The sequence below is a fragment of the Carassius gibelio genome, chromosome A10 (genome assembly GCF_023724105.1).
Source record: "Carassius gibelio isolate Cgi1373 ecotype wild population from Czech Republic chromosome A10, carGib1.2-hapl.c, whole genome shotgun sequence".
Classification (NCBI taxonomy): Eukaryota; Metazoa; Chordata; class Actinopteri; order Cypriniformes; family Cyprinidae; genus Carassius; species Carassius gibelio.
This window is the reverse complement of record NC_068380.1, coordinates 16,369,648-16,383,112: the sequence shown is the minus strand read 5'-3', so window position 1 is coordinate 16,383,112 and position 13,465 is coordinate 16,369,648. Positions and strand designations below refer to the sequence as shown.

Here is a 13,465-nt window from a genome sequence, read left to right as displayed (position 1 = left end):
TAGCTGTCTCAACCAAACAACATGGGATTGTCCTCAACTGTTATCAATGTGACACTTATTAAAATATCTTCTATAATGTTCCACAGAAGATAGTTAACGTTCCATTTTAGAATTACATTATTGTGAATAAATTGTGACATATCAATTGTCCTTGCACTCCTGTAATCTATAGAAACGAGAAGAAGATAAGTGTCCAACTGTCACCTAAAACAAATTAATAAAACAAACACCATATATGGTAAGTGCACTTGAAAAAGAAAAAGGAAGTAAATCTGTCGCCGGCCTGAGACTCCACCAGTGATGCTTAACAGAGGGAGGATGAGGGATGTTTTAAAAGCCTTAAGTCCAGAACCAGAGAGACAGAGATCTGTTACTCAGGTGAGAAATGCAATGTCTGAAACATCTCTTTAAATGCCGTTTTTTCCTCTCCAAGTTTAATTGCATTAATTTTTGACTGTGATTATCTTTGAAAATGTAAACAATTTATTTAAAAAAAGTAATAATTCATTGCTAAGTTAATAGACGCCTCTTAGTCAAACTGTTGTTTTTTTTAATTGTAATTGTTTTCCAGATTTTTGTTAAATTAATTCTATTTGTATAGTTTTTTTCCTAGACCCATAAAATGTAAAATATCTTTGTTTAAAACTGCTAAGTTATATAATAATGTTATTTTATACTGCAGCCTTTGTTTAAAAAGTTCATTATTTTTATTTATTTTAGAATTATTTGATTATTTCATATATATATATATATATATATATATATATATATATATATATATATACATATATATATATATATATATATATGTATATATATATATATATATATATATAAAATTAACCCTAAAAAATGTTGAAATGCATAAAATTTTTAATTAACGTATTTTATGCGCTCATAAATTTCTCAATGTGTTTTTTAGAGATGGATCTTCACACATTTCTTTTTGTGGTGGCATGCTGTTGTGCCCTTTCATTGGGCGGTAAGTTTACCAGTTGATCATGCGATTGAAAATTAAACAGCTAATGATTGAGAATAAAGGATTGAAAACATCAAAACATATGTAAAAGGTTTTTTTTTCTGGTGCAAGAAATTCAAACCTGTGCTTTCAGTCATTTAAGCTGTTCCCCTGGTGTGACATCCAGCTGGGCTGATTCAATTTCACTTAGTGCATTGCTGCATTTTGTTAATCACTAAAATAAATCTCTAAATAAAACAAATCAATACAAGGCATAAATGTCTTAGACTGAGGGAATTTTCAGTCTTCACTAGAATTAGTCAATATTAGCCTTTCTAGGGCTAACTCATGATGTAATATGGTTTTCTTTTTTTTAGCAGAAGAAGAGAGTCCTGGGAGACGTTTCATTCTAGATTCATTTGAGGAGGCAAAGAAAATTGTGGATGCTGCTTACAAGTATTCTCGTGATGAGTGAGTAATGTTTTTAAGAATGTTGCCCAGTAGTCTTGTTCTGTTATCCCAGTCATTGATCTATTCATTTTTATAAATCTCCCCACTTCCAGGAGTCTAGCAAGGGTGCGCAGAGATGTCATCAAGCCTTCAGACAAGCTACGTCTTCTGAAACAGCCGGCCCGAAAGACACGAGAGGCTGTGAGAGCCGCAGACTACATGGTGCAGACACTCAGGCTGATCAGTGAGAAAGCCCATCATGTTCACAAGAGGTCCATCAATGCTACAAGTATGAAGATAACATGCTGCAAAACTTGCAAAGCCCAGATCAGATCTATCACTGTCTGATGTTTTATGCTCAAGACTATCAACATGTGTTTTCTCCTAGACCTGCTTACTCAAGATGAGCTTAACACCATTCAACATCTGACAGGCTGTACAGCTCAAACCCGGCCCCCATCTTGTAGGACCACACCCCTCATAAACAAATATCGAACTATCACCAATGTCTGCAACAACCGGTCAGTCTTTCCCACCTTATTCAGAGTAGTCTTTTCCATAGACTTACTATTTGTCAAGAAAAACAACAACATTTATAATTCCCAGGAGGAACCCACTCCTTGGTGCATCCAACACCGCTTTTACCCGCTGGTTGCCTGCTCAATATGAAGATGGTATCTCCCAGCCCAAAGGGTGGGATCCCAAAAAAATGCACAATGGCGCGTTGCTGCCCCTGGTATGATGGAGATTATGAATAGTTTAATGAAGTTTACTTGACAATCATTGAGGTCACCAATCAATTAACAATGTCTTAATTCTGTCTTTCTCATTGATTCCAGGTCAGATTGGTTTCAAATCGTATTCTAAGCACTGCAGATTCTGACATAGAGAGTGACCGTGAATTTACCTTCATGCTAACCATCTTTGGGCAATGGGTTGACCATGATCTTACATTTACGCCCTTCTCACCGAGCATTAGATCCTTCAGCAGTGGCCTCGACTGTGATCAGAGCTGTGAGCACTCTGAACCCTGCTTCCCGATTCCGGTCAGTCAAGGATTGTCCCTCTGTCAAGGATTGTCCTACTTTCGTTCTCATATAATAGTTTTTAATAATATAATTTATGTGTAAACACAGGCCCCTCCAGGAGATCCACGCCTAAAGCCTGGCACCTGTCTCCCTGTCTTCCGCTCATCACCGGCCTGTGGTTCTGGGAACACTGCCTATATGTTTGGTGGGAACCCCAATGTTCGGGAACAGATCAATTCTCTAACAGCTTTCCTAGATGGTGGCCAGGTTTACGGGTCCGAGGATGGACTAGCAAAGGAACTTCGAGACCTGACCAATGATGGAGGTCTTCTACGTGTCAATAATAAGTTCCTTGACAATGGACGAGAGCTTCTGCCCTTCACCAATGTAGAAAGCAAAATGTGCGCCACACGTCAGAAAATCCTTAATGACACAACCTTAACAGAGGTGCCTTGCTTTATTGCAGGTCAGTAACTTGTGCCTTCTTAATGCAATTATCTGGCATATTTCTAGTTGTAATATATTACATCAAACATCTAAAACAAGGGTCTCCAACACTGCTCCTGGAGAGCCACCATCCTGCAGATTTCAGCTCCAACCCAAATCCAACACAATTGAACCAGCTTATCAAGGTGTTCAGGGCTACTTGATAATTACAGTCGGGTGTGTAGGTGTAGGGCTGGAAATAAAATATACAGTACAGGACAGTAGCTCTCAAGGAGCAGGGTTGGGGATCCTTGATCTAAAATGTATGGTGTATGCCTATTATTTGCACAACTCCATGTTTGCAAATGTTAATGAACTCTCAATGTGTGTAGGGGATATTCGTGTTGATGAGAACACTGCCCTTACCTCAGTACACACACTTTTTGTGAGGGAGCACAATAGATTGGCTCGTGCCCTCCATGTGCTGAATCCTACCTGGAGTAGTGAAACCCTCTATCAAGAGGCAAGAAAAATTGTGGGGGCATACAACCAGGTAAAGAGACCTAATTAAAAGCGCATCAAGCACAAGCAATTACATGTGGAGTACAACATATATGCATGATCAGCCTCTCCTTTCTCTTTCAGATCTTGGTGTTTAAGGAATACTTGCCACATATTGTGGGCCCTGATGTTTACAATAGACAGCTCGGACAATATCCAGGTTACGATGAGAATGTGGACCCTACCATTGCGAATGTCTTTGCCACTGCAGCTTTCCGTTTTGCCCACCTGGCCATCCAACCCATCATCTTTCGTCTTGATGAAAATTACCAGAACCATCCAAAATTTCCAAGTGTGCCCCTTTTTGAGGCCTTCTTTTCTCCTTGGAGAGTTATCTTTGAAGGTGAGTTTGTGAGGCTAGTTGCAGCATATCATTCGAATCCTAAATCTTCCAGAACTTTTTCTCCATCTTATTTTACTTCTGGTTTACTTTTTGCTTAGGGGGCATCGATCCTCTGCTCCGTGGACTGATTGGTCGGCCAGCAAAATTGAATACACAGGACCATATGATGGTGAATGCTCTTAGAGAAAGGCTGTTTGCCTTTACATCCCACATTGCTTTGGACTTGGCTTCCCTCAACATGCAAAGAAGCCGTGACCACAGTATACCAGGTAAATATTCTGAACTCATGGCCAACACATGCACAGCAAGCCTCAGAACGCTTTAATTCTAATCATGTGAAGCCAACCCGACTTAATGCTGCAATATCACCTCATGTGTTTTTAAGAGATGACTGAGTATCCATCTGTTGTTCCTTTTAAGGCTATAATGCTTGGCGTCGGTTCTGTGGACTCTCCGCCCCTAAGAATGAGCAAGAATTGGGTGTGGTAATGAACAACACTAAATTGGCTCGCAGGTTGATTGAGCTTTATGGCACCCCTGAGAACATTGACATTTGGTTGGGAGGTGTCGCAGAGCCTTTTGTTCCTGGTGGTCGTGTCGGTCCTCTTTTTGCCTGCCTCATCTCTACACAGTTCAAACGCATCCGCCAGGGGGACAGGTAAAGATCTCTGTGTATTTAGTCCAGGGGTGTCCAAGCCTTCTCCTGGAGGGTCACTAACCTGCAGTGTTCAGCTCCAACCCTAATTAAACAAACTTGAACCAGCTAATCAAGGTCTTCAGGAAACTTCCAGGCAGTTGTGTTGTGCCAGGTTGGAACTAATCTCTATAGGACACTGCAGGAGCAGGTTTGGACTCTCCTGAATTAGTATATGAGAATAGTATGTGCTGGAGAGGTGTTAATGTCAAGTGTCACATTGTGTTAAGGTTATGGTATGAGAACCATGGAGTGTTCACCACCAAACAAAAGGCATCACTGGCCTCTGTGTCACTAGCCCGTATCATCTGTGACAACACCGGAATCAGCAGAGTTCCCAACAATCCTTTTCGCTTTACCAGTCCTGGACGTTTTGTTAACTGTGGGGATATCCCAGCCTTTGATCTTACTCCTTGGATTGAAACCAGTAAGACACCAGACTAAATATGTTCTTAAATGCATATGTGCACCATAATGATTAAGTCTTCTTTCTCTAACTGCACATTTCTGCTTACATTTCTTACTATCTTTATATGTGCTTGTAGACTACCTACTTTTTGTGGTATAGGCACATATCAGGTATTGAAAAAAACATACAATCTGTTTGCATGGTTAAGCATAATTTGGTTAAACTGTAATTTGGTGTTTGACCTTTCAGAGAACAGTAGCATCCACCATTCAGACATTGGAAATGAGGTTGGACAAGTGTTTGTTTTCTCCTAAATTCAAGCAAAAAGAGCAAGTGATTCTGCTTTGCATATGACCTATACTAGAGCTTAAAATGACTAACAATTCACTGCAAAATCTGTAAACTGGACAGAGCTTAAATATATTATTTGGTCTTCTTTGCAGTACACCGGATTGGCGCAGTGCCATATATTAATACATTTAAATGTCACAAATATATATCAATATTTCTTGACTGCACTTGAACTGCACTAAACCTTTGGAAGCTGTCTAGCATTTTGCTTGCTTCAAGGGGATATGCTTGGGTTTGGGGAATCTTTTACATTTAAATCTGTGATGGCAAACGTTTTTTTAGTACAAACATGTAACATCTATTCATTACCTCAGATACAGAGTCCTTCCAAGGACCTCCTGGACCCAGAGGACCCCCAGGACAACCTGGTAAGCCAGTCATATATTAAATATGCCCTCCAAATATTACTTAAAGATTGTTTATCTTTTATTCTAATATTTTATTTTTCCAGGTCCACAAGGTGTAGCAGGTCCACCTGGACCTCCAGGACCTCCCATTAATACCACAGGACAGCAGTCTGCCTTCTTTGCTTCTGTTGGCACCATCCTTCCTGTCACTGCTAAGGTTGTTGTGTTCAGTCAGGTCCTCTACAATGGACAGAAACATTATAATCAAACATCAGGACAGTTCGTCTGCAAGATACCTGGTGTTTATGAATTCCAGTTCTCATGCATAGGAACTAAGACTTTGGGTATTGTCACCTTAAAGAAAAATTATGCTGTACAGCTAACTGCTGAAACAATTAACGTTAATCAACGATGTTTAGCTGAAGGAAGTGTGGTTCTGAGCCTGCAGACAAGAGACCGTGTGTGGATAGAGGTTTCTAAGGGTGCTAATGGTATAAGAAAATCCAGCTATTTCTCTGGCCATATTCTTTTCCCTGTTTAAGACTATTGCTTATAATGAATTATTATTTTCCTTTCATATAGCTGTTATTTTTAATATTTTTTATATATAAACGCAGTTGCATATAAATGCACATATCTTGGTGATAGGAATAGTTTTTAAAAAGCCTATGAAATGCAAATGGTAAATCTGCTATTTTTCCTTTGTCTTTTAAAAAGTAAATTGTTACGGTATCTTTTAAGTAGGCGTCCATTTCTGTCTTGTTGGGTTTTTTACGTTTTTATTAATGTGATGACTATGACTGTTAGCAACGCAAAATTAAGGATTCAGTTATACTTAATCTTTGAATTGTTTAAAGCTAAATTCTTCATTTAGGAACATGGATGTAACTAACCATTGTTATTTCTTTATTATGAACTATATGTTGATATTTGTATGTTGTTTTTGCTTTTGTTGTTAGATTGCAACAAAATATTCTGTAGTCCATGGTGTGACAGTTATTTTTGTGTATGCTTTTAGCAAAGTGAAATAAATGAATACATTTTCTTTATCATCAATTCATTATTTGCCTTGTTCTACTTTCTACATTGTGAGTATGAATACAGAACCAAAAGTTAAAATATTTAATATATTAAAAGTCCAAATTAAAGTTGTGACTTGTCAACACAAAACATATTAATAAAGACAAATAACTCTAGGTGGTTATGCTGCAAATCAATATGCTTGTTCCTGCAGTGGAATATGTCATCAGCTGCAGCTTCAGTTCCTCCAGCATGCAGGTCTCTGCTAAACTGGCTTGATTTTGTGTGACAAGAATAGCATTGGGAAGCATTTCTTCACAAATGTTAACCATCCAGCACCACAAAAAAACGTTCTCACTTGCAACATCAACTGAAAGTGTTGTAGCAACATTATGAGGATAGCAGGTTGTGGACATAACCACACTACCCACAAGCTGTTGTGACTTCTAATGTTAAGACAAAACGTTTCTTCATTTGTGCTCTTGCTAATACGACTTGGCCATATTACACTCAAGCGGGAGTGAAACATGACCAAAAAAGTTCAGGGAGGCCAGGTCTACTTTCATTAATAAATCATTAACAAACATTATATAATGCTTAACAAATAATTTGTTAATATATAGGTGCTGGTCATATAATTAGAATATCATAAAAAAAATGATTTATTTAACTAATTTCATTCAAAAAGTTTAACTTGTATATTATATTCATTCATTACACAATTTTGCCGATTATAACTGACAACTAAGGAAAATCTAAAATTCAGCATCTCAGAAAATTAGAATATTACTTAAGACCAATACAAAGAAAGGATTTTTAGAAATCTTGGCTAACTGAAAAGTATGAACATGAAAAGTATGAGCATGTACAGCACTCAATACTTAGTTGGGGCTCCTTTTGTCTGAATGACTGCAGCAATGCGGCGTGGAATGGAGTCGATCAGTCTTTGGCACTGCTCAGGTGTTATGAGAGCCCAGGTTGCTCTGATACTGCTGACCACAACCATTGTGATTGGCCGAACACCGCAAGCACGTGAAAATAGCCAACGTGAGGGGTTTCCAGTGCTCGGCCTTCTCTCCCTTTCTCTCTCTCTCTCTCTCTCTCTCTCTCTCTCGGTGCGCAGTGCTGTGTAGGTCAGTGAAGTCCGTGTCTGTCAATGGCTGGCAGTCACATGCTGCTTTCTGGAGGGAAACAACAGAGAAATATTAGCCGAGTCTTTGGATACATCTCTCACCTCTCTGTTCGTTGGTGTGACCGCTCAGCATATAACGAGCAGGTGCAGGTGTGCCTGCTCAGTTTCCAGGGTGACGCTGATGAGAGCTCGGGATACGCGTCACCCCCCCTCGCAAGCGTCGTTCTGTCCCTGTGGAGAAGTGGGGAGATTGGGGGAGGGCCGGGAGCCTGACAGACCTGTGAAAGCTGACCATATCCTTGAGAGACCATCGCCTTTCGCGTTAGCCATCCCTGCCCGGTGTTGTACGGTGAAGTGGAAGTCCTGGAGCACGAGGAACCACCGAGTCACGCTGGCATTGGTGCGTGGTCCATAATTAGGGTGAACTGGTCTGCCCACTTGACAGCCAGTGCCTCCGTCTCGACGGTTGCATACTGTCAGGCTGCTGAGGTCAGCTTTCGGCTGATATAGACCGGGTGTTCCTCACCATTGAGGACCTGGGAAAGGATGGCTCCCAACCCGGTATCGGATGCATCCATTCGCAACAAGAAGGGGTGATTGAAGTCGGGGGCCCTGAGCATGGGCTCGGACGTGAGGGCAGCCTTCACCCGCTGGAATGCGCTCTCCGTCTCTGGGTTCCACGGGACCTTCTCTGCTTGCCCCTTCCTGGTCAGGTCTGTCAGGGGAGAGGCTAAGGAGGAGGATAAAACAGCGGTAATATCCCGCCAACCCAAAAAAGGTCCATACCTGTGTTTTGGTAGTGGGCCGTGGCATGGAGAGGATTCTCCTGGGGTCGAATGAGGCCGTGGCCCACTTGGTAGCCGAGGTATTTGGCTTCTGTGAGGGCCAGGTGACACTTACAGGGGTTGGCGGTCAGCCCAGCAGAGTTCCAACAGCACCTTCTGCAGCCGCTCCAGGTGATCCTCCCAAGTCTCGGAATGTATGACCAGTCGTCCAGGTAGGCAGCCGCGTAGGCTTGGTGGGGCCACAGGAGGACGTCCATTAGACGTTTGAAGGTGGCGGGAACACTCAAATGTTCATGCAAAGAAAGAAGGTGTAACTTTGATTCTCGCTGTAGTATTGTTGTTGTCGCCACTGCCATGTCATGGAGACACTGTTTCGCTGTGAAAGTGAAACTTTGTTTGGTCGTCCAAAAGAGAACACAACTAGAAATCAGAAGTAAAGTTTTATTTACAACTCTGTTCCAGAAAAATTCAACCAAAATATGTGTGCAGCGCATTTTACGGAGGACAAGGAATGTTTCCTGAGAGAGTAGCACAATGCAGAACCTGATTTTACCATGTGAGACATGTTCCTGGGACAACATCGTTGTTGACCCTGGAACAACTTTGTGATTAACCAATCAGATTTTTAGAACCAGTTTATAGATTTTGTGAAGTTTACACTTAAAATCAGTGTTTGGTGCTTGTACATCAGTGTCATTCATCTATCATTTCCTCTGATATTAGGGATTACTCATGGTTAAGGTTAGGTTTAGGTGTAGGGATATGGTTAAGAATATATTTTTGGAGTAAAATGTTGTTCCAGGGTCAACAAAATATGTTGACCTAGGAACACATCGAACTTGGCAAAATCAGGACGTGCTAGCACAATGCCGGTGTTCTGACAAATAACGCTGACTCTACATTTTCATATTTTAAAAAAATTGCTTGTTGTTTGTCGTTTCTCAGATCACAAATAAAGACATGGTTTTATGCTTTTCAGACCGATGAGATTTGTAAAAAAGGGCAAAGAGGAGCAACAACAATGTACAGTATAGCCACGTTTCCACAGCAGGAACTTTACCCAGGAACTAGGGACTTTGGGCTGGTACTCTGTGTGTTTCCAACGCAGGAACCAGGAACAAAATAAATTTCCGGGTAAAAAAAAATGCCCCTCAGAATGTCCCTGCTGGCAAGGTAGTACTTTTTTTTTAATTCCGCAACTTTCGGGGGCGGGACTTGGGCACTAAACATGCCGATTGGTTGAGTTCACACAGCATTGTGATTTCAACCACCATTTATTTGGCGAGAATGTAGTGGTTTAAAACTCCTCAGTTGTTCAGACTTTGCGCATTCAACTGTGCGATGTGATGTCTGCGATTACGCGAATCCAGTAATTCTGCAAACAGCAGCGTACTTGACATCAGCCGGAACTTTAAAAAAGTACTACCTCGCCAGCAGGGACTAGTGATGTCTGATTGATGAATGAATCGTTTAATTTAACCGGTTCTTCTTAGTGAACCTTTTGAACCAGTTCACCAAATCGAACTGAATCATTTGAAACAGTTCATGTCCCCAATAAGCATTAATGCACAAAAATGAGAACCGAGGAGCTGATTCTCGTTCTCGAGTCAAGAACCAGTTACATCGGTTTTCGGATCATCAGTACACTGAACCGAAAGCCGTTTCTTTCGGACGCATCGATTTGAGAACCGAGGAGCTGATTATACTGCGCATGCATGATTCAGCGTGAAGCCAACTGACTCACAGCACGTCTGAACCAAACTGATTCTTTTGGTGATTGATTCTGAACTGATTCTGTGCTAATGTTATGAGCGCGGGTAAACCAAGGGCTTGGATTAAGGGCAATCTGGCGAAACTTAAATTCATTTAATAATAAATACTTCCCAATGGATTATGTATAGTAAGTGGATCATTGTTTCTGCGCTTATGACATCTAATTTATTTACTTTATATCTTCAAGAATTAAATCCTCGTATACACATTATTGCTGTTACTGTATTTGGGTGCGTTGTTGCAAAACTCAAATGTAAACTTTTCATGATTATGAGGTTTTTAATTGACTAAAGTTATGATTACTGACTTTATATATTTGAATGTTTGATAGACGTAACGCCATTACGTAATCGCCAATGACATCATTACATCGAGCATAAAAGAAACGCTGAACCATTTTTTCAACCGGTTTATTGAATCGAACCATCTGAAAGATCCGTTTGGCGGAAAAGAATCGAACTTCCCAACACTAGCAGGGACTTTCTGAGGGGCATTTTTTTACCCAGAACTTTTTTTGGTTCCTGCGGTGGAAACACACAGAGTACTGGGCCAAAGTCCCTAGTTCCCAGGTAAAGTTCCTGCTGTGGAAAAGCAGCTTATCTAATGCCGCGTTTCCACCACAGGAACTTTACCCAGGAACTAAGGACTTTGGCCTGGTACTCGGTGTGTTTCCACCGCAGGAATCAGGAACTAAATAAAGTTCTGGGTAAAAAAAAATGCCCCTCAGAAAGTCCCTGCTGGCGAGGTAGTACTTTTTCAAAGTTCCGGAACTTTCGGGGGCGAGACTTGAGAGCTAAACAAGCTGATTGGTTGAGTTCACGCAGCATTTGAGTTCAGCCACCATTTATTCGGATCATTTTCAAATTATGACTGTTATTGTGTCATGAAATGTAATTTAAAAATAATATTTATATAATATTTCATTTCATTGTAATGACTGTAGCCTATATACACATTTCCCTGAACTAAGTACATTTCTGCAGCTGTTATTATGTTTAAACGAAAACGAAAGGAGGCAGTGGTATTTGATAAGAATGTAGTTGTTTAAAACTTAAATCTGTGGTTTATTTATAAAGACAGGTCCTATTTAAAAATGTGTTGTTGTGCCGATTTTGGAGACGGTCAGCTCCACGTGATCAGCGGGAGCTCAGTGATCATCTATCCGTCGAGAAGCAGCCTCACCTCGGCTAGACCTTCTGATGTGTGCCGCTGGCTCTGATGTCTCTTTAGTGGTTAAACATAAAATATAATTCGTTTTGGGTAAATCTAACAGGTTATCTTTGGTCTGTGTTCAATTTATCTATATGTTAAAATGAAAATAAAAAGGCAGTTTTATATAATATTTTGTTTCTTTGTAATGGCTGTATATATACACATATCTCTGAACTAACATTTCTGCAGCTGTTATTTCGTTGGAAACGCGGCATATGTGAAAAATAATTTGTTTGTTTTTTAACGTTAAACAGCGTAAATACATTTGATTGCACCAAATACACAACATAATGTTCTTCTTAAGCAACGTCATGACCCCTTTAATTATGGCAATGTGGTGTGAACGCACTTTATATTCCGGTCCTGTGGAGGGCAGCACATCGAGACCAATCCAAAGACAACATTTGTTTGTGGCAGTAACAAGTCTACAGAACGCTTCCAGATGACTTACACTACTTGTGTTCTGATTAAAGACCGTGTTTCGCTGGTTATGAGGAAGAAGACGAAGCCCGTCAGTGATCTGTCTTCACGTGCTGGTCTCGTGTTTCCCGTCCAGCACTTTCATCAAGCACTCGGCGACGGAAAGCTCCCGCGGGCAGTCGACGAGGAAGCGGCGGTGTTTCTCACAGCCGTGTTGGAGTTCCTTGTGGCCGAGATCTTGACTTTGGCGGGACAAGATGCTGTACTGAATCAGTCAAATAAGATCACGTTACATCATCTCCCTGGACTGCAGGACAAAAGGAGATACGCAATGTTGTTGGAAGAAGAAAAGGAGGAGGAGGAGGAGGAGGAGGAAGAGGAAGAAGTGGTCGGTGTGACGTTAGCACCGTAGTTCACTGCACCTTTGTTGACTTCTAAATGATGCACAAACATTTTTTACATCTTAAGCGTTGTTTCTCATATAAGCACAATAAGCACACTGCTTGACATGGTGCGTCTCAAAGCTCTGCTTTACTGCATTTGTGCAATCTTTGAGAACGTGTTTTAAATTTGTATCTGGTGAAAATAAACTTATTCTCATATTTGCGTTGTTTTAATGTTAACCCGATCACCTCTACCACACAACTTAAAAATTATATTTAAAAAAATATTAGATATAGAAGCAAAAAAATATACAAGCAAAACAATATATATTTTAATATCACAAATAGAATTGATTACCACCACATAAAAAATGAATTACGTGGCCCAGATGCATTAAAAAACAATAAACTACTAACTATATATATATATATACATAATATATATATATATATATATATATATATATATATATATATATATATATATATATATGTATGTATATAGTCATTATTGTATCCTTTATTTGCTTTACTTGTCTTGCAATAATCTGTTTTTTTTATTTGTTTATCTGAATGCTGCTGTCCAAATTCAGAAACCCTAAAATAATGTAGGAAGACTATGTTGATTGAAAATGATTTCGGTTCACAAAAATAAACAAAGTAAGATGATTGTTACAGAACTTTGCCAACAGGTGGCGCTAAGAGTACACACTGAAAAGGGACTGTTTGGAACTGCAAACAGTATGCAGACGTGTGAGGGAAGAGATGTTTATAAAGCAGCTATTCTTTATTGATACTACTATAACATTTTTACATAAAATTGCATTAAAATATTAATAATTCTATACCCATTAAAAGACACCAGTCCATTTCAGCAATATTTGAATATTTACATTGGGCCTGTATGTGTTCCTTATCAGGAGACTTTTATTTCTTAGTTTAGACAATACATTTTAATATCGCTTTGGAAATATTTGTATATAGTCTGTATTATTATCTAATTCTACTTTCACACTGTTATTTTCGTCCCCATGGTCTATATTTGCATTGATAGTCCTTCAGACTAAACTCTCTTCTGCTGCTTTCAATCAAAACGACTTACAATATCACCCTATTATGAGGGGAAAAAAAGATGCAATCAAGGCCAGACTACAAAACCACTGATCTTCAGAA

The 13,465-nt window shown here is 39.8% G+C and overlaps 2 protein-coding genes across 4 annotated transcripts; both read left to right on the top strand.

Moving 5' to 3' along the window:
* The first annotated feature begins 277 nt into the window (after positions 1 to 277).
* Positions 278 to 6,616, top strand: LOC128021371 (eosinophil peroxidase). Of its 3 annotated transcripts, XM_052608500.1 has the most exons (16): positions 278 to 378; positions 923 to 982; positions 1,336 to 1,429; positions 1,522 to 1,697; positions 1,797 to 1,929; positions 2,015 to 2,144; positions 2,248 to 2,454; positions 2,545 to 2,902; positions 3,255 to 3,415; positions 3,508 to 3,766; positions 3,865 to 4,035; positions 4,187 to 4,424; positions 4,691 to 4,887; positions 5,119 to 5,156; positions 5,535 to 5,588; positions 5,672 to 6,616. In XM_052608500.1, the coding sequence occupies exons 2-16, from the start codon at positions 925 to 927 to the stop codon at positions 5,684 to 5,686; spliced, it is 2,289 nt and encodes a 762-aa protein (XP_052464460.1). In that variant the 5' UTR covers positions 278 to 378; positions 923 to 924; the 3' UTR covers positions 5,687 to 6,616. The 3 variants fall into 3 exon arrangements, with proteins under 3 accessions (XP_052464460.1, XP_052464458.1, XP_052464459.1); XM_052608498.1 differs by lacking the exon at positions 5,119 to 5,156; XM_052608499.1 differs by lacking the exon at positions 5,119 to 5,156 and having other exon boundaries at positions 363 to 378; positions 1,339 to 1,429.
* Positions 6,617 to 11,979: 5,363 nt separating this feature from the next.
* Positions 11,980 to 12,321, top strand: LOC128020657 (histone H2A-beta, sperm-like). The gene has a single exon (XM_052607267.1). The coding sequence runs from the start codon at positions 11,980 to 11,982 to the stop codon at positions 12,319 to 12,321; it is 342 nt and encodes a 113-aa protein (XP_052463227.1).
* Positions 12,322 to 13,465: the final 1,144 nt, after the last annotated feature.